This window comes from Montipora foliosa, chromosome 8, assembly GCF_036669935.1.
Source record: "Montipora foliosa isolate CH-2021 chromosome 8, ASM3666993v2, whole genome shotgun sequence".
Taxonomy (NCBI): Eukaryota; Metazoa; Cnidaria; class Anthozoa; order Scleractinia; family Acroporidae; genus Montipora; species Montipora foliosa.
The window spans coordinates 25,109,452-25,137,304 of record NC_090876.1 but is presented as its reverse complement, the minus strand read 5'-3'; the positions used below and the strand labels follow the sequence as shown (position 1 = coordinate 25,137,304).

Genomic DNA, 27,853 nt, shown 5'->3' with positions numbered 1-27,853 from the left:
AATTTTAGCTGAGTTTTAACAGTGAAGTCAATCGTTGGTGACATCGTATGTTTTGATCGTGGCTACATTCAAAGCTGTTACACGGAAGTGGCTCGGTGGCTAATCATTGGCAATGAGAAAATAATGGTAAAATGAAATGAAAGAAGGAGAAAAGAATATTTTTTGTTCTCGCGTCGTGTTTCTTTTAAACCCTTTTGTGTAAATAATTTATGTTTTAGTATTGACATTGTTTATGACATACGTGATTCTCGAATTTGCAGCAAGTGCATTTTCAAAGACCATACTAAGCCCTTCAAAGATTTCAGTGGATTAAATTGAAAGAATAAAAAAAAATCACTAACTAAAAGTTTTCGCATTCCAATTTGATAGCATGGTTAATAGAAACTCTACACATTTTTAACACCCGTAAGCTTATATGCTCTCCTTTTCAGAAATTTCTTTAAAAATTCGCATTTTTAAGCAGGTGATGATACTGACGTGTTTTTAATTATTACGAACAGCTGGATTGGAAAAAAATCGTTGTCCCTTATTTCCCACATCCACTAAATTTTTGGTGACTGATGTGGAAGAAATCGATATGTGAAGGTCATCATCACCTTGCAACCTTATCCTGCTACTGAGCAAATTTCTCCCAATGTGAATGGATTGTACTCCTATATGTAAAATTAATTTTTGTGTCAAAAACAGGTCAAAAATGATCTTAAATTGGTTGCCACGTTGTTTAGCCAGATTTTTTTTTTTTTGCAAAAGCTGAGCTTAATGCAATAAAAAATTGTCAAGTACTTGTGAAGAATTTTTTGCAAAAGCTGAGCTTACAAATAAAACACTGCTCTGTATGAATGGAAAGAGCAAAGCTCTACATTAATTTGGTGTTAGGTAGATTTGCAGTCTGACTGTACAAAGTGGAGTGGAACAGATACAGCATGATACAGTATAACAATTTCTGTTTGATCATATGAAAATGTAAGGATGGACTTAAAATATGATGAAACAAATTTTCTCAGCGCATACAGTGTTTGAACATTTTTCAATTCTTTTGAATGGGTTGTTAACCAGAAAGGGTCTATTTTCAGGACTGTCCAGTCTTGGGAACCACAACAACCACACGGTTGTGTCCAGTTTTTAAACTGGGTAGATGTCCTAGAGCTGGACCCCTTTGTCAAATATTTGTGGGTCCAAACCAGAAATGTGGGTGTTCTATCAGAAATATTGATATCAATCACTGATGAAACACTATGAATAACAGTATTTATTGCTTTCAAAGTCAAATTTGATTAACTTCTGAAAGCCAAGGATAGTGGTATCTGTAGGATAAATATGCCTCGCATGTGCTTACGGCTTCACTTTACGAATATTTCAAGCATGAAATTTATGTGTCCATGAGGATCCCCCCCTTAGTAGTATAGGGTGTTCAAATGCAAAATATTGCATCCCAGGATGAAATGATGCACTCTGGATACAACACTGCAACCACAACTTTTACTTTGGTGGCAAAAATGTAAAATAAATAAATGAATAAAATATCTGTTTATTATATGGCAAGAAATTCTGAGGCTAAATGGAGCACTCTGATTGGCTGGTTTGTGGTCGGGATTTTACAGTACGGAGAGTTACCATGGGAATGCTGCGTTCCCTTGTTTTTCTCTCTCTCCCAAGAAATTTAAGTTGAACGAAACACAAAAATTTTAATACAAGCAGAATCACTGTACAGTTGTAGCAAGTGGAATTTAGTTTTACATCTTACAAAAGGTTACCGAGCAAAGTTTGTTGATGGAAGACGAAGATTACAAACATTCACCAAGCAGAAAAATGTCAGATTGCTCAAGGAAATGATACCATATAATAAACAACTAACTAACTTCACTTGCTTGGGATCGTACTGGGGAATATTGCCGGGCAGAGGTTGTGACAGTACGAAATGAGCACAGAGAGGTCCGTACAAGAACGACAGTGGGCCAATATTCGCTAGTACGGCCCTCGTGCTTGGTTAGTAAGAGGTTCTAAAGTAATATTTTCTGATGATGCAAAAAAGGTCTTTGTAAAAGTGAAGTGGTTAGGTTGCCTATGATCAAGGTTGCTGTGGTTCTGTAACATCTGCCTGCAGCTTTGCATTGTCTGTGTTGATAGTTAGTCCCATAACCAAATGCAGCAATTATTGTTATAGCCTGCTTCTTATAGATAATTTTGGCAGCTACAAATTTCCCTCAGATTTTCTCATTGACCACCTAAAATGTGAGAATATTTGCAGAAATCGCGTTGTGAGACAAGTTGCATGAAAAATTTTACAGTGTAAACTCCTTAATGCCACTCGAATTTTACTTCTCAATGGGGGATTCCTCAGGGCTTAAAGGGTTTAAGTCCCCACTGATTTTTTGCAAAACAAGAGGCCTATGTGGAGCACTATTTTTTCTAAGACCTTGGCTTGTTGATTTCTTCACTTATTACATGATACTCAACAAAATGTTGCAGTTCTGATTGGTCAATGACGAATGCATAAAAGGTCATTGAGCGAAAAAGAGGTTACACAGTGCAATGCGGAAGTTGCTATGGAATCAATTTGATGGTGTGGTTTTGTTGAGTATATAATAAATTATAAATGTAATGAACTTGTTCATGCATTTTGGTATTTATGGTCACTGGCCTATGGCTCAATTTTCAAAATATCACATGTTCACAAATCACAAAATGCACTTGCGTTCATACAATTTCTTATGCTTATTGTCATGGATCGATTATAAGATGCAATATCTTGGTACTTTTGGAACGGACATGGTAAAATCAATCTTGGTTGTCAATAGTACCACTTGAATAAAATTTGTAATAGATTTCTTCACTGTTTTTAACATCACACCAACAATTGAGCCAACACAGTAACTAGAAAGCAGACTCTCCCATCGATGTTTGTGGCCAGATGTGAGCAGGCCTGTGTTCTACAAATGTTTCAAACAAACTGTTTGAATGGCTTCAAATCCTTCCAACATTTTCTATAACAAAAGAAATGTTGAATTGATGACTTTGATGAAAGTTTAAATTAATTAAAATTTGATTCAACAGGCTTTCAACATTTTTTGTCCTTTCAACAACATTGAACAGAGTGTTGAATTGCTATTTGAAGCAAAGGTTGAAACTGCTTCAAGGTATATGTATGCCATGTACGATCTACAATCGTGGTCAAAAGTTGTTGGGAAGGTTGCGGGCATCAGCTCATTTCACACATAATTCGATTTTTCTAACTATTGCCTGAAGTATTTGGGAAATACCATGCTCTTGTGGCCCCCCTCCCCCATAATCAATGTTGGAGTTCTTCAGGTAAGAAAAGTCACCATTTTTTTTCCCTGGAAAATCCAACATTGAAAAGGGGGAGGGGGGTATCTGTAAAATGAAGTTACCTTCCCAACACTTTTGTCCATGATTGTCTGAAAACAACTGTAAACAGTTTTTGGCGTATAACACAAAATGTACGGAAGATATGCAGTTGTGATTCTCCATAATTACGGTTCCATGGATTATCTTTATTGTCGTTGTTTTTGGGCTCCAGTCTCAGAGCATGGAATTTGCTAAAGCCACCTATGTGCTCACTCCGAGGAGTGGTTTTCTGTGACACAATATTGCGTTACAACAGTATCTTAGGACCGGTACAACAATGCGCATTGAAAGTCCTTTCTCCGTAAAGTTGCCGTTCTGTTTCATGAAGTTCACCACTTAAAAACGTATTGCAGCGTAAATTTGGTATCTAGAGGTACAATTCGTGCAAAATATACAAAATATTTAGAAGACAAGTGGCCTGTTAATGGTCGACGTATTGTTCTTTGAGTTACTCCCACAATGGTAATATAGCAAAGGTTCTTTTTTTGCCTAATTCAAACCTCACCAAGACATGTAAACCATGTGCTTGGAACTGAAAATTTGTTGTTGTACTATTTTTTGCCGGTTTATTAAGTAAATGCATTTTTAGATGGCCATCAGGTGATGTAGCGAGAGTGAATGGCGACCTATTGACGTATAATTGTTAATACATGACTACAAAACGGTGTTTCACGCAGTACTCCACACAGTACTCCACAAGTATGTGGCAATTTTCGAGGCCAGTGAGGTACGTTTCGATACAACTTGAATGGTTATGGATAGAATTTAATACTGCAAAGTAACTGATTGTGAATTTGTCCCTTGGAATAAAGAAATTCCTTCATTTTGAACAGTACTCCCTTCTATTGCGGGAACTTAAAAGATTAATTGAGTAATAAGTTCTCATTTATATTCGTTCGATGGAGTACTGTGTAGATAGTGTTTAAAACCAAACTTTACAGTCAGCAATCCTATGAAAAACAAAGTTTGGATTACAATGGTCACTACTAAGCGCTTAGTTGAACCCAAAGATGAACAAAATAGCGACATTTTCCTCGGAATGTATGGAGTACTGTTGAGGAGAACTGTGTAGCATTGACTATATGACTGTAACCTGATCCTCGAGGCTACACACAGGGTTCAATAACATTTGGAAGCCACTTACGACCTATCCTTGCTAGCAAAATCTATCGCGTATTTATGGCGAATATTGCATATCTAACAACAGCAAATAGATCTATGGTACAGCTCACCGGGAATTATTCTTATTCATTTCGTAAACATCCCACGTTACTATTTGCGAGATTATCAAAAAGAAAATATGAAGACGTTATTTGAGCTTGATTACAGCAATAACTTGAACGAAACATATCCAAATGCCAATATTTTGCCACTTCTTTGAGTTTCTGTTAAAGGAATGAAACCACGTGTATAAAATCGCATTTATTGTGCTTCGACCTTTTTCAGACAATCGTGGTCAAAAGTTGTTGGGAAGGTTGCGGGCATCAGCTCATTTCACACATAATTCGATTTTTCTAACTATTGCCTGAAGTATTTGGGAAATACCATGCTCTTGTGGCCCCCCTCCCCCATATTCAATGTTGGAGTTCTTCAGGTAAGAAAAGTCACCAATTTTTTTCCCTGGAAAATCCAACATTGAAAAGGGGGAGGGGGGTATCTGTAAAATGAAGTTACCTTCCCAACACTTTTGTCCATGATTGTAGGTAGCTGGTACAACTTACACCTTATGTGGCTAATAATGCCAATTCAATTCAATAGAGAGGAGAATCATTGTGTCAAAAGCTCTGGATTGTCAAGTTATTTTTTCCTTTGAAATAAAAACTATGACCTAGGAATGATTATAATTATTTAGCCTGGGAGATAGTAAGGATACATGTAATATAATCGGGAAAGGGGATTGTTAGCACCCAAAAAAACTATCTATAGCAAGGAATGAATGTTTCCTGTTCAAAGGTAGTCTTTTTAATGAATGCAGGAAACCTTGCATCTGTTATGTAACCATGGAAACTTGTTTAGCAGTTAAGATGAACCCTTAATTAATTAACAGGGATTTTTGTCCCCACCTTCTGGTGTCCACTGAAACTGTTTGTTAGAATGGTGTGTATGCTTCCTCCTACTTGCATAATCGATTTAAACTTAGTGTTTTGTGTGTTTTGTTTATGTGATGCTTCACAGGAGATTTGATTTTTGGTCTTGTTTATTAAAGAGAAGGCACATAAAAAGGAAGTTGTGTCTAACTTTGAAAGAAAATCCTCTGTTGATTTTTTCCCTCATGATCTACCATAGGAAAGCAAAGTAAATAAATGATGTTGAATTGTGTTTCTTCTCCTATTTCTTACCATTGATGTTGATAATTTGGATTTTTCATATCATTTTTTAATTCCTTGCTACTGCCATGTGGTTCTTATGCTCCTTAATGAAAACCTCAGGAACTTATTTTTTAATAGCCTCAAATACAATTAAAGGTCCCTGTCAGGGAACAATAGTTTTGGTGCTAATTGCAAAACTTCATAAGATTTAATTTCATCAATTTTCCTGGTATATGACAAAGAGAGCTGTCATTTACTGTGGTAGTTAGCAATTTTTAATTGACGGGCTTGGGGCATGAACTGTGTGTATTGAATTTTAGGCCGTTTTTGGATTTATCTCCAAATTGGCTGAGCTTTTACCTTGTAGCCAAGAAGTGAACTTAAATTGTTATCTTGGATTTTTTTCTATATTTTCTGCTTTTTTCGTTTTGAGAAATAATCTTTGCAAAAGCTCTGTTGGTCAACTCTGCCTGATAAATATGAAACCAATGATTTTTTTTCTTTAGACAGTGAAATTTGCAAAGTGGCCCGTACCAGCATATATTGGTTGTGAACAATATTATTGCATATATGCATTGTACATGTGTCCCAGGTTTTTCTTGAATTTGTTGTTTCCAACTGCTCCATGTGATTTTAGACAGTCTTGTGCTATTTTGTATTTTTAGAATAACAGTAAAAATTATTGGAAATTTAAAGTAATTATATGCCTTTTTCACACCATCCAAAGACATAGATGTGTCGTTAATGTGGTTCTAACAAACATTTACAGACAACCATAAGACTGGGTTTCAGAAGAACTTTGAATACGTAAAGTTTGAATTGGTTCTTACTTTAGTAATTTGATAAAACAACGCAAAAATGTTTTAAGTAGCAAGGGTGTTGGAAATACCTTAAATGGAAAAAATGGGTTCTGATACCTCATCTTGATGACATGAAGTCTTTTTTGTAAAAAAAAAAAAAAAGAAATCAAGAAATTAACATTATGAATGGCTGCAAAATTTATTCAACAAGAGATATCCAAATGTGAAATCAAGTGTCACCATTAATCATATTGGAATATGGGAGCAAGGGTATAAATAGAGCAAATTACTGTTGTCATGCCTATTTGCTGGATGGCATGCAATTTTAATTAAACAATGTTGTTTTATATTATGTCTTTTTCCTCAATAATTTGTTAAACTTGATTTTGCATGACAGTTTGTTTTTTATACAGCTTATAGGCAACCTGTTTATATTCCTATGTGCCAACGTCATAGGAGTTTTCACCAAATATCCAACAGAGATATCTCAACGCAGAGCTTTTCTGGAGACCAGGAGATGCATAGAATCAAGATTAACAATAATGAAAGAGAATCAGAATCAGGTAATGACAAGTAGTAATTCATGAGGACAAGGTGGTTTACCTTTTTATTTAACTTGTTCATTTTCTTTAGTTTTATTAAGTATTTTACATTGAAAATAAATGATGAAAAGTGACTTCTGAACATCAATATTTGGAATTCAAAGAGCCCAAAATGGGGTTTTTAACTGTTTCTTTTATTGTTAACAATTATTTTAAAATCAACCCAGTGGTAAGGATTATTAGCAGTTAATTTGTATCAAAGGTTTTTAATGGTTAATGTCAAATATGTGTAGCATACAGCTGTAGAAGATTGTTTCAATAGAATTATAGGGCAATCATTTATGTTACAAAAAACTTTTAGCTGATAAAGAAATAGTAAATGTAAGAAACATAACAGCATTTGGGGTAATTTAAAATTACAGTAGATGGGGTTCATGTTTTGTATACGTCCTGTTGTGCATTCCACTGACTGTGGACTTTCATAGCACTTTTGATCTGGGGTATGAAAAGTGTTGCTTAAACGTGATTATGCCAGGTTAAAAACTGTTTCAAGTGTCCTAGATTATGGGATTTAAGATAATAAATTGTATAGAAAGAAAACCAAGTTCTGATATGTCTATGTTTTGTTCCATGTTCAGTACAGTGTATATCTTTTTCTTTTGATGTTTAGGAGAGGCTTTTACTTTCTGTTTTACCAAGATACGTGGCTATACAAATTAAGGATGACATAGAAAATGGCCCAAATGAAACTTTGCAGTTTCATAAAATTTACATTCGAAGGCATGAGAATGTCAGGTTTGTTAGCAGCTTCTTGTAACCATATTGGTTTTCTGTAAAATGAAATTGTTCTCAAAATGCAGTGTTCAGAAAGAGGATGTGTAAATCTTTCAAAATGACATTTACTCAGTGAATCTACATTAAATTTTTGAAATTGAATGAAATTTCTAGGAACATTTTATGAAAACATGAAAGAAGACTGTACAACCTTTTTGACATTTCCTGACATGTTTTATTAAAAAGAATTATTGCCAGAATAGTTTTGTGCATATGACATCTGATCATGAATGAACACTGAGGGCATTGTAACGAATGGGATACAACCAACGCATTGCTCAATGTGTCAGTCAATGCAATGGCTAACATGTCACTATACTTACTGTAACAATAAGCTAACCTGGCTTGAACCTGAGGTCTAATTGAAACCCAGTACCTGGTCAGAGGTAAACTTCATAAAACAGCTGACCTTGATGAGGTCTAATCTTTAGCCTGTGATATGGTCACTTGATCCTGGTCCGCAGATACCCAATTTTGACAACTGTCAATTGACCGTGACATGGATGTCCGATATTAAAGATGTACTCTGTAGTATGGCCACTATGTTGGGCACAAGTATACAAGTATCGATTATCTAAACTTGAGCGCGCGATATGGTCATGTGATACTGGTCACATTGGCATAGATGGAAGGGTGAACATGGTAGATGGATCACTGCTCAGGGGACACCAGTCCTACATGTATATTTGAATTTTGAAAATAAAAATTGTGTAGTGCTCATTAACCTACTGTTGTGAATATTGTTAATCCCATATTGACCTTGCTGCTTTTTTGTGTTTAACCCATTCACACCTCAAATGCCCTAGGATGCCTCCCATTGACGAGTAAAATTGTCTGTCCAAGTGTCTCTCTCCAGGGTCAATGGATTAAGCTTTTGTAGCAATTTGACAAAAAAGCCCCCCCCCCCTTCCTCCCCCAAGTAGATGTCTTTTTGCCAGCCCTTCGGTTATTATTTAAACGATAGAAGAAATTCAACATTAACCTTGCTAACTCAAAGTCCTTCCTCATTGTCACTGTACTGTGGCTTGCTGTTGAATAATTAGAAAAGAAAAATCCACAACCCGTTTAATTAAGAGATGCAGTATTTATAAATAACGTGTGGATTACTACAGGGGAGGTTGATTACAAATAGATTGTCTTCTGTTTTAACTATCAAATTGATAACACCTCAGTCTTTTAATTCACATTTCAGTATATTGTTTGCCGACATTGAAGGATTTACCATGCTCTCTTCCCAATGTACAGCACAAAAGTTGGTTCAATATCTCAATGAGTTGTTTGCCAGTTTTGATACACTTGCTGTGGTATGTTATTTAAATTTTCACATTATTATCATTATTTTTAAAGAGCTCATGATTTGTTGTTCAAGAGATTCTAAAGGTGGTGGCTTTAGAGATTGGAGTCTGACAGATTCCTATTATTTTTATTACCTGCTTTGGGTAGTACAGGGAATTTCATAAAGTTTTGCATATAATTATAGAAAATTGGTTAGGTTTTGAAGCCTGTTTTTGAAAGTTTTAGCTAGTTCCTTTCTATAAAAGGGAATTAGTTAAAGGAAATAGGAAAAACTATCACCGTTGTATACAATTAAAATTTTGCTTAACTCCCTTCAGAATAGAAGCTTTTACTGGGGGTAAAATGCTTTGACTGTTGAGTTAATATGAATGCCAAATATTTATTAAGAGCCTTCAGTTCCTAAAAAGTAAAATGGACAAACTTAAGCACACTTGTAGTCTTAAATTTCACTCTAAGTTATTTCTTAAGCCTTTTATAATTTGAAATTCAGATGTATTGTCAAGAAACATTTTGTTGACCCATTGACGCCTCAAATGCCCTAGGATGCTTCCAGTGGACGAGTAAAATTGTTTGTCATCAAACAGAGTAAAATCTGTAAAGCCTCACTCCCAGGGGTCAATGGGTTAAGTAAAGGAATTTCTAATTTTTGAGTGAATTACTCAAAATATTAAAGGCAAGTTTACAAGAGTGCTGGTTATTGGGCATTTTCATTGCATTTCAGGCAAATCTTGAGTATGATTTAAAATAGACTTGACAATAATTTGTGAATTTATTGAGTACATGTATTAGGTACATTGTACAAGCCTTGGATAACTCAGCATGCCTGTTTACATACCACTAAGTCTTCAAGCAAAATATTGTGATTTTTTTTTCAATTGACATGGATTGAATTCAGGTTTTCTTGTCCCTTCTTAAGGAAAACCATTGTTTGCGTATCAAGATTCTGGGGGATTGTTACTACTGTGTTTCTGGTTTACCAGAATCACGTCCTGACCATGCACACTGCTGTATTGAGATGGGTTTGGAAATGATTGATGCCATTGCGTAAGTCTGATAATTAATATATTTTGTCTGTTTATTCTACTCAAGAATAACAATGCAGATGATAAATAATAAATAATTCCACATATGCCCAGTAAGGATGCAGTTCAAGAATGTCAAAATAAAATCATATCTAAGGCACATGTAGAAACTCCTATATTATAATTATGTGTAGCTCACATATTTCCTTACAAGTTATAGCCAGCTTGAATGTACAAGCTACAGTATATGCTGGTCTTGTTAAGGGTGGAAACTGGGATACTCTAGAAGAATTACCGGTATTGTATTTTCTGTCATGTTCCAAACTTAGAGCTTGAAGAGATTTTAATGGTCTCTCTCTATTTCCACTTCATGGAGTGGCAGAGAAATATGAGGTGATTTACTTGGCCTTTTCAATGTCAGCTAAATCCAAGTACATTCATTCCAGATTTCGGCTGCATGCCATATCCGTATCTAGTCTATTTACTTGGTTAAAACCACTACAAATGCACTTAAGAATGTGCTAATGTCACTGAGAATGTCATCTTTCGAAAAGTGGTGATATTAACAACATACAGTATCAAGTGCAAGGTTAGATGGGTATGCTTGATTTCCTACCGAACAGGAGTGTACGAGAAGCTACTGGTGTCAACCTCAACATGAGAGTTGGAGTACACATGGGCAAGGTTCACAGTGGAGTATTAGGCTTAGTAAAGTGGCAATATGATGTGTGGTCGGATGATGTAACAACTGCTAATCACATGGAATCAGGAGGCCTTCCTGGGTATGTATTGCTTTTAAGGATATTAATTATGAGAGACCTTAGGTCAGGTGGTATGAAAAGACGAAGAATTGTCTGAGTGGTCGAAATAGAACAGTTTAGTGTCACAAATTATTTGAATATTATACATTTGCTATTTTCACAAATCCCATGATACAGTTCATTTGTTGGGGGGAGGGGGGGTTTGGTGGTGGTTATTTGCATTAAAACAATGGATATCCAGTTCATTGTTCAAAGCATTATACAGTCCCAAGAGTAAATAACTTGAATTGTTTATATGTAACCACCCCCCCCCCCCCTCAATTTATTGCATTATGGGTTGGGGAAAATAGTCTATGGAAAATACATGGAGTGAAAATACAAATAAAATCTGATTGGCTTAGAGCAGTGTTTTTTCCTGGTTGGTTTAGTCAACTTGAGATAGCCTATTAAATGCAAGTTCTCGATTGCAATTATCCAAACATTAATTTTAAATCCAAGTTTGTTGGAAGAGCTGCTAGAGAAGAGCAATAGACCTCATTGGTTGACTCAATGTTGTTAACCCAATTCAAACCTTTTGGGTATAGAATGTTTTGTTTCAGGTATTTCCATATCATTTAAATATGGATGCTACATTATCATGCAAATACAATACACAAAGAATCTTAATCCTGGGAGATTTGAAGTGGGCACAACAATAAGTTAGCTAATTTGGTCTATGATAAGAAGCTTAATTAACCCATTCCCTACTAAGATGGACACTTTTAGATCTTACTGTGTAATGCCCTGGTGAAAATCTTTGAAGGATCTTTGAAGATCCTTAAAGACTCCTCAAAGATCTTTTTGAGGATCTTTCTAAGGATCTTTTTCCGAATCCTCAAGGATCCTACCTAGGATCCTTGAAGATCCTTAAAGATCTTAGCTTTTCTTGCCAAGATCCTCAAAGATCCTTGCCAAGATCTTCAAGGATCCTTGAGGATCTTCGAAGATCCTGTCCAAGATCCTTGAGGATCTTAAAAGATCCTGTGCAAGACCCTCAAGGATTTTTAAAGATCCTGACCAAGATCTTTGAAGATCATCAAAGATCCTTGGGGATCTTCAAAATCCATATCCACGATCCTTGAGGATCTTCAAAGATCTGGTGCAAGATCCTTGAGGATCTTCAAAAACCCTTGCCAAGATCCTGTGCAAGATCCTTGAGGATGTTGATGTTTAAATATCATTTAGGGCTTTACAGGAACCTAGCCGAGATTCATCATCATATTTCCCGCTGGGCACATGTCTGGCCTTGGGGCGCTCCTGGTGGGGGTTAGATTTGCATCCACCAGTTGCATCAGATCTGTTTTTGTTATCACAGCTCTTCTCACTTGAGCCCTGTCCACACCTAGAAGATTATTAACTTTATTGTCCACCTTCTCACCCTGAATTGCACTTATTGGACTCCAGTTTGATGTACAAAATTATTTTATTTAAAAACCTGGAAAAAGGAACTTTCTTTCTGTAGAAGAGAAACTTCAATACATAAAATGCTTCATTTGTCTTAAAACTATGTTATAATGCTAAGTGTGATTGAAGTAAAATAACAATGATGAATCATGGAAAATCAATATCCAACTTTATTTGCTAGCATTCTTTATTGAACTGAATGAAAAACAGCCACAAACTACAATTCTCACTTGAGTAAGATGCAAGTGAAGTTTGGTAAGGCTTATCACCTTGGCTTGTTATCAAAAAATGTCCACTAACTCTTGGGTCAAAGGGATGGGAAGAATACAATAAAAATCTAACAAACCTGAACAAATGATGCATTGACTATTGTTTTTCAGACTTTGTTCCCTTTGACAACATTATTTTAACATGAAACTCTGTGACAACTTTGCTCACATCTTATTCAACTGAGATGATAGTAGCTTTTGGAGTTATTTGGTCACATGGTTATCCATTAATTAGAAGTTTAGCTGCATACAGTAAACCAATTTCTTAAAATTTCCTTAAATATGACTTGAATGTATATAAATAATCATAGACACATTATTAAGTAGTCATTAATATTGAGGATACAGCTAAGAATATTCAAACTTTTTTCGCAAACAGCCATTTTTATCGAGAAAATGTTTCTTAAAAATAAGACAAAAACCTTAAATTGTAGCATAGAAAAACAGCAAAAGAGAAACACTACAAAAAGAACCTACTTATTACTGCACTTGTAAGTACATCTGCACTACAACAATAATGTGTGATTTTACCTAACACATTTGTATTTACCATATTTTATCTATCTTTTTATTACTCATTTTTTTCGTTACTCAGTATTTGATGCTATTGCTGGCTGAGGCTGCTTTTTTAGAACTTTTTCTGAATATTTCAAATGCAGTTACACATCCTGAAAGAACAACAAAACCATAAGGGCAAATTACTCATATTGATTATCATGAAGTCCACATGTACTAGCAAGTCATGCCCTGGAAGTGACAATAAATGGGCATCACCTAACCTTTGAAAATTGCTATGAACCTCAGACACACAGCATTTACAGAGAATCGAAGGAATCCTTTGCCAATCATATAATTTGCAACAACCACTCTTTTGATGTAAAACTTAAGTAATCTCGTTAAGATTCACCTATTTTTTTTACAGGATTATAGCAAGTAAGCCAAATTATAATCCTTGCCTGCACATGTCAAATTTGGGACTTGAAGCTTGAAAAGTTCGAATTCTCAACTGACCAATTCGGCTAACTCAATGTTGCACCCATTTTAAATCTTTAATTTTGGGAATAAAACGTTTTCTTCTGGTATTTCCATATCATTTTAGATGTGAATGCTTCATTGTCATGCAAATTCAACACACAAAGAATCTTAAATTAAACCCGAGAGATTTGAATTGGGAACAACATAGACTTGCCACAAGTCAACCTTACGAGAATCCCAGGACAAAATTATACGGCATCAACTCAAATATTATCTGCTTATAATTAGCGCCTACCTTTGTACTTGGATTGCTGTACGCATTTCCTCGTTTTGAATCAGTTTTTATAGGGTAAAACAATCATGAATCATAAGATTCATGCTCGTTGTAAAACCGCCGAACTGTAAGAGGAGCCATCGTGGGTGACTGCTGACCAAAAGCGAAACGGCTCACTAGTTTCCAGTCTTATCTCTTATCCAAGATGGCGGAGGATTATAACCCTCCGATTCATATGTACTTTAAAGAATTACTGAAAAGTCATAGCAGACTCATCGAATTGACCGTTAGCGGAAAGTGAAAATATACTGGTCGAGCCGGTTCGTCACTAGAGGCTCTAGATGTGGCCGTGAATTCTGTATTTTAGCCCTGGTCTTTTTGTAAATGATAATTTACGTGCTGACACTAATTCTTTGATATTTCGAGAGTATACTGTTTCATATTGCTTCTGGCGCCGGCCTGCATCTCTTACGAGTTCATCAAACAAGGTAATCTGTTACTGATATTTCCGACAATCCATGGATTACATCAGAATAAAAGTTTTCTTTTTAATTAATTCGTGTACAGCGTGATTATTTTTATGTTCAAAGTTTGGTGCCTTAACGATGCTTGAGGGTATATGTACGTAATACCTCATAGGATCTTTAGGGATTTTATACACTTTTATACACACTCCTATAAAGGTCCTTACAAGATTCTTGAAGGAACTGTAAGAAATCTGTTAAAGATATTTTCAAGATCACTCTAAAGATCCTTTTTAGATCCTTGAAGGATCCTCATAGGATCTTTCAAGGATCCTACCAAAGACACTTTCAAGATCACTTTAAGGATCCTTTTAAGATCCGTGAAGGATCCTCATAGGATCTTTCAAGGATCCTAATAAAGGTCCTTTCAAGATCACTATAAGGATCCTTTTAAGATCCTTGAAGGATCCTCATAGGATCTTTCAAGGCTCCTAAAAAAGATCCCTTCAAGATCACTTTAAGGATCCTTTTAAGATCCGTGAAGGATCCTCATAGGATCTTAAAGGATCCCGATAAAGATCTTTTCAAGATCCCTCTGAAGATCCTTTTAGGATCCTTAAAGGATCCTCATTCAATCCTTGGGGATCTTTCGAGGATCCTTGTAAGGTTTCTTTCAAAATCACTGTAAGGATCCTTCAAAGATCCTCGAAATATCCTAGTATGATCTTTAAGGATCTTGTCAAAGATTTTATTAAGAACCTTTCAAGGATCCTTTTAAGATCCTTGTAAGATCCTCAGTCACTCTTTGAGGATCTTTAAGGATCCTTTTGAGGATCTTTCCAAGATTTTGTGTGTGGATCTTGGTAAGATCTTTGCAAGATCCTGATAATTTCCTCAAGGATCTTAAGGAAGTATCCCAAGAGTCCTCAATGTTAGAAAATCTTTGAAGATCCTTTAAAGATCCTTCAAGGATCCTGTGAAGATCTTCATCTTTAAAGATCTTTGTCAGGTCTTTGAAGATCTTTGAAGATCTTTAAAGATCCTTTAAGGATTTTCACCAGGGTGCTAGACTTGCTTTTTGCTTGTCATTGGAGACCATTTCAGGGGTGAGAGAGGTAAGAACAGTGCTTGAAACTAGTGGTCGTCCGGTTGTCCGAGACAATGAGAAAGTTTACTTGGCAACCAGTTTTGGTAAAATACAACTGTAAAAGCTTGCTTGCCTGAGGAAAAAACAACAGACAACCCAGCCAAAAAAAAAAAAAAAAAGCATTTTGAAAATGAATTAATCATTAGCACCACTCTACTTACTTGCCGGTAACTTTCTATGGTTGATGTCCGATAGTAGTGTGAATTAATGTTAATAACAATTAATTTGCCGAAGCTGAGTAATATCCAGTGTTTCGATTATCTGTAGCTTGTACAAAAAACATTTTCAGGTAGGAAAATGCAAGAGACAATTTACTTACAATAGTTAGTTAATAAAAACTTTATTATCAAACAAATCATAACACTGCAACATTATTACTGGCTCTGTCAACACAGTAAATGAAAAGACACTCAGAAATTGACAAGAGTTACACAAACAAATACCTCATTCATAAGAGAGAAAAATGTTCTAAAAAATTAATGATATGAGATATTATAGGTAACTGTTAAAGGAAAATCATAAACTTTGAAAGAGCAATGTAGCAAATATCAACATTCATCTTGTCATTTTTAATAAACTTCATAAGCAATCCATTCAATTTACGTTTAAAGTGTCTTTTCTAAGCTGGTGAAGCCCATAGGGGATACCATTCCATATTTTTGTCTCAATCCTAGAGAAGGAAAATAACTGTCGGTTAGTTCTTGACGTTCCTACGTGGAAGTTTCTAGCTATTGCAGACTGCATGGGATAGGAATGAATTTGTTTAGAGCAAGTAAATGGAGTTGAGATATTGGGTAGAGAACACTAAATGTCAACATCATGTAGCAAAGAGGCAACAGATTTAAAGTAAAGTAATCATTTTTATCATAAAAACATGTATCAAACATTGTAGGTGATGCAGATCGATGACGCCATTTTGAAAACCGAGACTTCACAAAAAACCCCAGTCGCACACTGACAACAATGGGATATTCAAGTCTGATTGTCACATGATTTCATCTCAACAATTATAGTGGGCTTCATAATGAAGCAACCCAACTCACGGGTTTGGTTAATTTTGAGCACTGCCTGGAACTTTCCCTTTTAAGAGTTACACTTTGGAGTTTACTTTGTTCAATGCCAGCTGATCACGATTTTACTCTTCAGTGCATCATAGTGTTAAGCAGGTTTTAGCACTTACATGTAGTTTTTCTGCTCACCATTTCTTTTTTTTATTCTTTGAAAATTCAATCCATCAGGATTCTACTTGTATCTCAATTTTGTGCACACAATTTCTTTGGCCCGTTTTGGATTAGTTGACATGCCTCCTTCCAATTAAAATAGAGGAAATATTTTGAAATGTATAAATTTATATTAAAAGTCAGTCAATCTTTTTCTACCCACAGACGTGTACACATAACAAAATCTGTCCTGAATTGTTTAAATGGTGATTATGTAGTTGAGGAGGGACGTGGTCAGGAACGAGACTCCTATCTCAAGCAATACAACATTGAATCATACCTTATTGTTGCAGAGCACCCAAGGGTAAGAAAAGCAATGAGAATAGTATTGGTTATAACAATGATACATGTATGTTTTAGGTGTTTTTTAAAAAGAGTATTACATTTTGCTAAAATGCATTATTTTGAACATACCAATTACATTGTTTATCTCTTGGTTGCTACGTCACATACATGACTCAGAAGGAATTGCTTGTTGATTGATTTGTTCTGTATAAATAGCTTGGGACGTTATATATTATTGTCATATTATGTGTGCAAAATATGGTAGGCAAATTCTAGCAAAATCCAGTCCTGTTCCTCCTGGAATAGTCCATTGAGATTAGACAATAGTTGATGCAGGTAACAAGAAAAGGTTAAAGGGAGGGTGATTGAAATTAGGTAGGAATTTTGTTGGGAGAAGGCTTGATTTTAAATAAATTTTAATAAAAGCACTGACATTCAAGGAAAACTGCTTAAAATTGGTGAGGATTTATTTGAGCCTTGGTTCATAGAATGCAGATAAAGAGACTTCAGAAAGAGTGCAAACTGTCACTAAAGCAGTGGTTGGTTTGGGTTTGGGTTGATCTACGTAACAAAATTACCAATTACAATATGGTGACTGGAATGAGAAAATCATTAATTTTCTAGGTATTGTTTAAAATGAAGGGTTTTTTGAAGAAACTTAAAGGTGCTATCATCTCATTTTGCAATATTTTTTCTTTTCTGTGGGACCTCCTGGATGATGATGTGCATTGTTTGGAATTCACAGAAGGTGGGGAAAATTCATGATAATCAATAGTATTGCTATCATTCTTAATGTTCAAGTTGTGATGGCAAATAAAAAATAAAAAAATTGACTCTACAAAACCAGTCGAGAGCATATTATTTTGACAGTTGACATTTTGCAGCTTAAGCTTTAATTCCACAATTTTTCATTATTTCATGTTTCTAACGATATCCTTTTAGAAACAACATCAACAGAGTTGCATGAAATCCTGCTGGATTACTGTACACGAACTTTTGTTATCAAAATTGTTTGTGAAGGTTGAACATTTGGGTGCATTTCATTGTCAAATAGAGTCAGGGTTTGAGTTATGATTGTCATTTTCCCTTTTTTAAATAACCTTCAATCTGCATGTAACTCTGATCTTGATTTTCGGCAAGTCCTTGAAAATAAGGACTGTGTTGCTGTAAGCAGTTTTTAAATTCTGTTACAGTGGCTGTGTTTTAGTGTTTCATACATGTAGTTTTAATTCTACGTGTACATGGTGATGAAAGAAAATCTAACAACCATCTAATTCTTTCTCAACATGTGTTCAATGAATTCTTGGATGTGTCTTTTCTGAGCAGAAGGTGAGTGTGAAAGCCACATTTGCTACATGTGTTATCTCACTAATATTAATAATTTTAATGGTTAAAAGGTGTTGTTGACAGCCTGAAACTAAGGGTGCATTGATTGACCATATTCCGGAATAGGAATGCATGGAATAGAAGTTAGAAATCCTTCATTTTTATGGAGATTGAGATTCAATTTGTCAAACACCTGCTAAAATGCTATGTTAAACAATGTTCATTATCCTTGTTGCTTCAAAATGCCAAACATACCGTTTTAAATCATCACTCCACATATTCTTATTATGGAATAGGGTCAATCAAACAGTCACCCTTATATTAAAGCCATCAATTATTTCTCAGCCCCTTTCTTTTCTAGTCCACCTCTTCTTTCATGATCCATGTGAATGCTGTACTCTTTAGGATCAACAAGGGACTTTCAGGAAAAAAAATTACTAACCATGACCCAAATTTCCTTGTGTTTGTGTTTTTAATTAAGTTTACAGTATTTTGAGAATGTCTAAGGGAACCTTAATGCCTTCAGTTGTTCCATCAGTCATTGCCTATAGACAGATGTAACCTTTTTGATTTTCATCATACTTTTGTTTCAAATAAATACATGTGAATGAAAGTACTGTAATAATGAAATAAAATAAATGCCACATGGAGGAGGTGGAAAATTGTAAAGAACTAGTTTTTGGGAGCACAGGACCATACTTTCTCATCACCATGCAGAATTTATAAATATTTTCTAAAAATGTTCTCTTGATAACACGATAAGTCTAATGACCTTTTCTCTTGTAACATGTTAAGACAAAAGATGCAGTCGAAAAAATAGAGCCAAAGCAAGAAGACTTTGACAAGAAAATGCAAGCAAGGTTGGTGACTTCTCAATCATTATGATTATTAAAAAACTCTATTGAAGGTTAGAACACCAATTTATTATATATATGGGGCGAATTTCATGTAATAAACCTTCCAAATAGAATTCTCTCTTCCTTATATTTCACCAGTGAAAAAACCGATACGTCCAATCAGGTTTGCGTATAGCGTTCTTCACATGTGAAAAATATAACCAATGAGCATTGAGTAGAATCACCCATTAGCCAATCAGAACATAACACTCAAATGGGTTCCGAGGCGCGCCGGTTGAGAAAACATGCTTGTGTTTTTCGCAAACTGACATGGCTTCAGCACGTTTTGTTCCACCTGAAACAACTTTAGAGGCTTTTATTGAAGAGCAAGCAAACAAAAACACGTTGAGTAAAACCAAAAGAGATGTTTCCTTACTCAAAGAATTTATGAGAATGAAAGGAAAACACGAAGAATTCGAAAACATTGAACCGAGAGAGCGCACCACTTCAACTAAGAGATCCTTCGCAATTGAAGAAAGAGAACATGTCAGCTTATCAGAAAACCAAGAGTCACCTCAACAAGTTTTGTCCCTACTTCAAGGCGCAAACATTCACGGAGGAACAGTTAATATCTCGATAAACACTGTAAGTCAGCAAAGTCCAAACTTGTCTGTGATGCACAGTGCGAAGCGCCGCCATTATGTGATTGAATCAGACAGTGATTAATCGGACCTAAAATAAATGTGAAGAAGTGTTTTCGTCATTTCACTTTTGATTTTTCTTTTTTTGCATTTAGCGTTATTCTTAATGAGGAAGTATTTTTTAATACCTGTAACGTTTCCCCCGAAGACAGTTTTTGCGCATTTCGGAAGTTTTTAAGCTTACTGAATTGGATTCTTGAGTTTTCGCTATTTCGCAAACATGGTTTATAAAGCTTGCATCACAAAGAAAACAATAAAATTTCTGATTTACACGCTTTTATTTTCCTTTAATATATAATAAACAAATTACACCATAGAAAGTGCTTTGTACGGATTTTATTCACTCGTTGCAAAACTTTAGAAACTCACTCGTTCGCTACGCTCACTCGTTCGTTTCTAAAGTTTTGCGACTCGTGAATAAAATTCCGTACGGCGCACTTTCTATGAAGTAATCTATTTTACATGTACATGTATCGTGATTTGACATAAAAATGTTGAGTATTTTTGAAAAGTGGTCACAAATGAGAGAAGTTAAGGCATGTTTTATAATCAGAATAGAGATTTCTATATGTTGGATGCGATAACGTCATTGGCATTTTTACATTGTTTGAATAAAAAAAGTATAGGATTGGAGAATGGGGATAGAGTGATTCTCCCCTCAGCTTTTTGGCTTGCTTGCATGACTAAAGCAGGTGCTTCTACTGACTTAGAAGGCACTGCTAGCACTCTGTTTTTATTCCTGCAGTGAATTTATTTCTGTACTTTTCAGAAGTTTAGGTAAAATTGGAATGATCATATTTTTTGCTTTGTAGCAATTTTTGTGCAAGCCTTTTCCCTGACGAGTACAATCTCTGTAGTATTTGTTTGTATTTGTTTTTGTTTTTCGCTATAACTTTTGTTCCCCATTTGTCCCTCAGCTTGCTTGTGTGACTTAAGCGAGTGTTTCAACTGACTTAGAAGGGAATAGAATAAAAATAAATATAAAAACAGTCTGTCACAATCATAAAAATTACTTCTTGCAAAATGCAAAAATCTTCAATCTGCAAAAAAAAAGAAGAAATTCCTGGCAAAACTTTTGTGCCACAGGTTACTTCCTACCTCATCGTTTAAATTGTGTTAGCCATACTTAATTCATGCTATCTGACAGGATGTGGTGATGCGGATCCGCGTAATTCCCTAAAATCGACATCCTCTGCATGATACCGATATTTTCTGCATAGAACAGAAGAAATGCATGATATTAGTGATACAGCAGCTGCTTACCATCCTCACAAACATAAAAGCCAAAGAGATTGACTATTTTAAACACTTATTTTCCTGAACGCTGAAGAAAACTTGCCATTTTGTTTGCAAGATGAAAGTTCGTAAGCAGTTTCCACGCATTTCTTGGCAATGAGCCTGGACAATAACATACCCCTGGCTCGAAATTTTAAAAAAGGATACAACAAGATATGAAAATTTAGCCTCAAGTTATAGTTGCAAATCAAACTGCATTATTTGTAAAAGTAGGGACAATCATTGCAATAAAGTTTAACAAAACAAAATAGGAGCCTGCAATGCGTACATTGTATGTGTAACAAAACTGCTGAAATGGTAAATGACTGAGGGAATGGATCGTGGTCCAACCACATTACAATTTTGCTTCGTATCTCCAAATTGAATAAATTTTTATTACTTTATTTATTAATTTTAGCAAAAGTTGTGGCGAAATGCCAATTGCTAACCCTTGTATTTCGAAGGCGAAAGCTGGTTGCAAATTTGTGACCCCTCCAGATATGGTAATCGCAAAGGGAAAAATTTCAGTCGCAATTTTTAGTCCTGATTTACCGTAAGCATGTTAATATATTGGACGGGTCTAATTTTTAGTTTTATAAATTGTTGAAATTTCTGCATAATCAATGTATGTTTACACACAATATGGCCAAAAATTTCCGCATAATCTTTAATTTTTTTGCACACCCTTTCAGAAACCCAGATGTTTAACTTTGTAAGTTTATGACAATCTCTTTATGATGGTGGAAGCATCTACATGTATGAATGTGGAATAGAAACCTACTGTAAAAAGATAAGGTGACCATCTCAGCCTGAAATCAAGAAACTGTATTTAATTCACAGTTTAACACTACAAAGACCATGACATTTGTTATCGTAATTCAACAAATCTTGAATTTTATTGTACTTCAACAATTCTCGGAAGAAATTCATTGTTGTGATTATGATTGTGATTGTCATTATTGTCATTAAAAGGTTAGGTATCACTGCTCCAAACCAGCAAGATCCAGATGATGAAGTCAATGAATTTCTGGGAAGCTCTATTGAAGCACGGAGTATTGATAAGTAGGTTTTTGTTTGATAAGTAGAACTTGACATCCTAGCCAGTATATAACAAGCATGCTACGGGTTTTCAATCCTTAACATGAGCTCAGATGGTGTTGACTTTTTTTTTTGACATACCGTATTTACCTGTGTATAAGTCGACCCCCCACTTTTGATGGCAAAAAAAGCAATTTCTTAATTTCTTTGTTAAAATCATTATGTTACTGAGACACTAATCTTGTATTCTTCGATTTCTGGAAGTGTGGATGCACAAAAAACTCAGGGCCTCAAGCGCTTAATAGTTTTGTGGTTCAGCAGTTGTTGTATATGCAAGCATTTTGTCCTTGAGTTTCGAAAAATTTCTCAGAAAATCGAACATGTAAACCTCAAACTAACCTGTTTTGTTGTTCAATGATAAAGAGCTTTAGAGGATAAGCACAACATCACAGAAGCAGGAGTCAATCTTTGAAAATAACTTGCGAACGATGCGCAAATGTGCAAGGTTTAATTGGTCCTTCACTTATAATTTCTCACATGACAAACAAAACAAAACAAAACTCATAAACCAAACAATACGAAGTTTGCAAAAGCATTTAAATCAGCCAGGTTTGAAGAATAAAAAACAATCATTATCAACCAGCATTTTCACGAAACACGAGTGACGATGCTTGCAGGCAAACATGAGGTATTGTGCCAGGTTACTAAGCCGTTGAACGATCGAGTTTATTTGAAGAAACAGAAATGCCTTTAATTTTAGAGCTTTCCGCCTTTGGAAAACGAAAATTTCCAGTGTCTATTTCATATTTGAGCTTGTGAGTATCTTCAAAATTTAGATTTGGACAAATCCTTTTTCATTTCAACTGGAATTGCTTACATTCATTTTCAAGTCTTTTGTTGTCTTTTGTCCACTGCGTTTGTTGTGCCCAAGACAACATTATTATGTTAATTTTGAATAAATTACCAAGCTGGAACTTGGCTCAAAATCTTTGACCTGTGTATAAGTCGAGGGCGATTTTTGGAGCTTCTTTTGAGGCCATAAAAGGTCGACTTATACACAGGTAAATACGGTAATTTAGCAGATATTTGTATGTGCTTAATCTGTAGCATATGTACCTCTGGTTATCCAATGGAGAAACTGGTTTCCAGTGCTACAAAAATTAGTTGGTTTATCCATTAGAATGTGATGCATCCAGGACCATCCACCAACTGGTAGTAAGACTGGAGTAAGACAATTGCCTGAACCACCAAGCTATCCATGCAAGTGCTAATCTGGTCTGTTGATGAGTCAGTGTCATTTCTATCTCAGTTTTCAATTCTACACCAAAACCCTTAGCAAAATGTCCAAACAGACAAACTAAAAACTCCAGTTCAGACCATCTCTTAAATAATACGTCAGATACTGTGATTTTCATAATTCTGTGGAATCTCATCTTTAAGCGCCAAATTCATTATGGCTTCCATTTTAATCAAACTTCGCATACCAGCAAAACCACAGATGCCGAAATCAATTGATTTGCGACATAACCTACATGTACCAATCAGCATCTTTGGTTCCCATTGTACATTTGTACATTCGAACTTGGCGCCTTACTGAAGAACCTCTAAAAAGATATCATAATGGTATTCAAGCTGTGAACGAAGCAAAAACTCCAATTCACTTTCCAGAGGCGGATATGTTCGCAAATTTGATTGATGGAAGCCAAAATGCACTTTGGCACTTAGTGCTTGAAGGTGAGATTCAGCAGAATTATGAAAGTCGCAGTAAGAAATTGAGTAACCTGTGATCAGGCATACTTTTCTTTAGACAGGACGCAGAAAAGTACGTCCGATACAATTTCTTAACAAGTCGTCTGCCCGTAGTCCAGAATCTGGACTTTACTCTGATTGGTCGAAAAACGATAGAGATCTTGGACCCAAACATGTAGAAAAAAAATGCATCGTTCCACTTCCACCGACTCAAAAACGTTTATAGCTGTGGTAAGTCCGTTGGAATATATTTGGAAGCAACAAGTTGAGAATCTAAATAGACCCAAAGAGAACTGTAATGCTGCCACGTTCGGGGAGTCAGCCGAGCAGAGAAATTCGACATTGTTTACGGAAGCGTGGAACAATCTGAAGAATGGTTTAGTGACACACTTCTTACAAAAAGATAGTTGAGTTGCTGCTGCTTTTATTTTGATAGCATCTTTTATTGACATCTCAAATATTCTAGTTACTGGGTTGCCAGTATGGCAAACCCAGTCGGAATCTGTGTTTAATTTCGTGGGTTTTTTTGTTATTTTTTTCCGTGTCGGGAAAAGTCTTGCCTGTCACTCCCCTGCTAAGTGGTGTCTTTGTGCATAGAGTCTTCTGTGCGTATTTTGTTAGGTTTGAGGGGGCTGGGGTAATGCGTAGCTTGCTCTGCACAATTAACCTGTAATGGCGTCTGAAGTCATTGTAATGCAATGGCGTTTTAATACATCCTTAAAGAAAATATACCCATATGGAGCCCAAGAATGGAACGTCAAGACAGGCAGTGAAACATAAAGATCTGGAATCTTAAAAGCGACGAGTAATGGACTTCGACAGCGTGAATCTTTCGCCCATCGAGCCGAAATCAAAATGAGCTGTACTTTTAATATTTCGCCAAGGTGGTGTTACGTACAACACTGAAACCAAATGGAAATTTCTCTGGTAACTTATGGGTGCAACAAAGACAGAGAAGGAATCGAACACCACAAGTAGATCTGTGATCTCTGTTGTGTCTCACAGTGTTTACTGAAGTCCCATCTATTTAAAGTTTGCCTGTTTGTCTGGCAAGTAACATTCCTTTTGTACTCAACTCTGCAAAGGTTAAAAAAAATTGGAAATGTGACAGTGAAAATTATTTGAATGAAAGCTTGTTGTCTCTTTTGTGCTTTATTATGTACGGTCAAGGTTCTTTCGAAAAGGGTTTGATGTGAACTGTCAGAAATTTATTTAATTGCATATGCTTTGTGATTGTGTGTTTCGCTTGCACTCACGCAACTGAAATAGGAAGGGTTTCTTACCTCTTATAGCAAATATGTTGCTTGTTTCAATAAATGTTTCGCTGGAAAATATTTTTGTGAAATTTCCAGCTTTTGTAATTTTCGAGCTTAGCAAATTTGCATGCATGTGTTGAAATGTGATACGGGGAGAATTTTTGTGGTAACGCATAAGTCACGAAAATAACCAGGTCTGTTGGAAGCGTGCTTGAGTTTCAACAAAATGACCCCCAAAATCAGCAAAAGATTGTGACGCTGATGAGTAATAAAGTAGCTGCTATTACCAAAACGATGGAATTACCTGGTGATAAATAACCTTGTCTTGGAGAGTAAATTTTTGATTTTCCAGAAACAATGGTCAACCTCTGAGAGTTGGGCGATTGTGATCTTTGTGTTGAATTCGCACATTTCTTGTCAAAATTTATAACAATTGAAAGAAAAAGAAAACTAACAAAACAAAAACGTGGTATCGAAGCATCATTTAACACAGATGCTTCACTGTTTCGCGAGTAAACATGCCGCGGTAACTTGATCACTGCGCCCGCTGAATTCGATGTGTGATTTACTCGATGCAGCCGAAAGTACAATTGCAACAAAAAAACTAAAATCTCCCAAAATGTTTTTCGCTGATGGTAACTTTTTATATTCGTGGTTCAAAGTTAATGTTGTTTTCATGTCGTAAATTTTGTTACCGATGGCAAAATATTTTATTCTCGATTGACCGTCCTGAAACTTCCTTCTGCTCTTCTTAAAAACTGTGTATCCATATTTATTTACTTTTACATCAATAATTGTTTTGCATAAAGCAAGCTAACAAAATCTGTATCTTGCTTGGTTCGCATTTGATAGCATTAAAATATAATTTTCGGTCCTATGCTTCTGTTACTGAGTGATATATTTCTTAGGTCGCCCATCCAGTTACTAACCCTGCCAGACAGCGCTTAACTTCAGCTTTCAACTTTTGTTTACAAAGCTGTCAGATGCTGTCAGTGCACGCTTACACTTGTGGTGGAAAGAAGTTGCATGATCAACAAGTCAGCCCAGAAGCCAGTGTTTCTCGATTCCCTTTTATTTTCTTCAATCTCTCTGGGTTCAGTACTTTGCTAGTAACCACATGTCTTCTCAAGGGGCTATTTATCTAAGACTTCTACCATGGCGCTACAATGATAGACAATACCAAAACAATATCGTGTACTGTTAGACCTACATATTACGCAAAGACAACTGTAAACATGTCATCCCAGAAGACAATGTTTTTCACTTCCCATTTATTTTCTTCAATCTTTCTGGGTTCAGTACTTTGCTAGTAACCACATGTCTTCTCAGGCTATTTACCCAAGACTTCTACCATGGCACTACAATGATAGACAAAACCAAAACAATATCGTGCACTGTTAGAGCTACATATTATGCAAGGATAACTTGAATCTCCTGGAAGACAACACACAGCTCAGTTCAGTTGACATTATGGAATGAATCGCTGTGTTACTTCACTACCACACGTAAGCAATGCGTGTCAATTTTTTTAAAGAGGACAGGAATTTCTTCTTTCTGACAAATGATTAATTAATAGGCCGGCAGCCATGTTTTTAACCTCGGAAAAGGATCTGTTTCGTCGTACGAACGTGTGAGGACTTGTGAGCCAAAGGGACTCTGCTGGTATGACTTCTGGGTGAGCCCTTAAATGGTCTTTAATGACCCCCCAACTTGAAAAAAATTGCCTGGAATGCTGCACGTACCACAGGCAACCCAGTGTACCCTCACAGAGGGTCTAGTTTAAATAAAGTTCATTGTACTGTTGATTGCACCTGATGATAACATGAAGAATTCTGGCTTTTTCTGTGATTTTATCTCAATTCTTTCCTTTGATGGTTTGAACAGAGAAACCACACCAACTGTCAAGCGGGATTTGCAGAATAGCTTTGATTGTATGGATGAAGTCTGATTTTGCAGATATTCCAGCTAGAGTGCTACTTTGTTTTCATCGCATCTATCCTTGAGTCGCAATGTGCAAGTAATTTCTGGTAAAATCTGATTGGCTCACATTCATAGCATGACACAAAAACATCACTTTTTACAGGTGGGCGGCAGACGACTTGTTAAGAAATTGTATCGGCATACTTTTTCGTGCCGTGTCTAAAGAAAAGTATGCCTGATCGTCGGTTAGAAATTGTCTTGCAGCTTGCATATGATTAAACTCTTTGCCAATTGATGAGCTTGGGAACTGGTTGTTGTGATGCAGGAATCGCTGGGTGGCATCCCTGGCCATTCCTAAGCGGGAACCACCCTGAAGCAACCGCTAACTGGCACCATCACACTGGAACACAGTTCAGATACTTACCTCTACGACCAGGTAGCCTTCCCCAGGATGGGAAGGGTGGGGCTCAGTGAATCTGCAAGCTGCAAAGATTAACAAAGATTGCAGGGCCATACACAGGCAAGCCTTGCTGGATTCCAGGTTACCCCCAAAATAAAAGCATACCCATTTGGCATGAAATGGCTGTATGTTGAATTGGTTTGAGATAAACCTTGCCCAAATGGCATTTAGCCTCATTTATAATGCAGTTTCTCAAATGTGTCCAGCAACCCTCTGCTTAATCTCACACATGCTCAATGATGTTTTTTTCTCATTTCTAGGCTACGAAAGGACTATGTACGACCT

General features: G+C 35.9%; 1 protein-coding gene across 1 annotated transcript in view; it reads left to right on the top strand.

Moving 5' to 3' along the window:
- The window catches only part of LOC138013175 (adenylate cyclase type 5-like), a 49,083-nt gene that overhangs the window by 1,334 nt on the left and 19,896 nt on the right, over positions 1–27,853 (top strand). The window contains exons 2-10 of the mRNA XM_068860187.1: positions 6,889–7,038; positions 7,688–7,812; positions 9,044–9,155; positions 10,064–10,191; positions 10,793–10,951; positions 16,888–17,053; positions 19,156–19,193; positions 22,118–22,207; positions 27,829–27,853. The exon at positions 27,829–27,853 is cut by the window's right edge and continues 39 nt beyond it. Of these exons, the coding sequence (XP_068716288.1) occupies positions 6,889–7,038; positions 7,688–7,812; positions 9,044–9,155; positions 10,064–10,191; positions 10,793–10,951; positions 16,888–17,053; positions 19,156–19,193; positions 22,118–22,207; positions 27,829–27,853 (993 nt within the window). The remainder of the gene's footprint in view (positions 1–6,888; positions 7,039–7,687; positions 7,813–9,043; positions 9,156–10,063; positions 10,192–10,792; positions 10,952–16,887; positions 17,054–19,155; positions 19,194–22,117; positions 22,208–27,828) is intronic.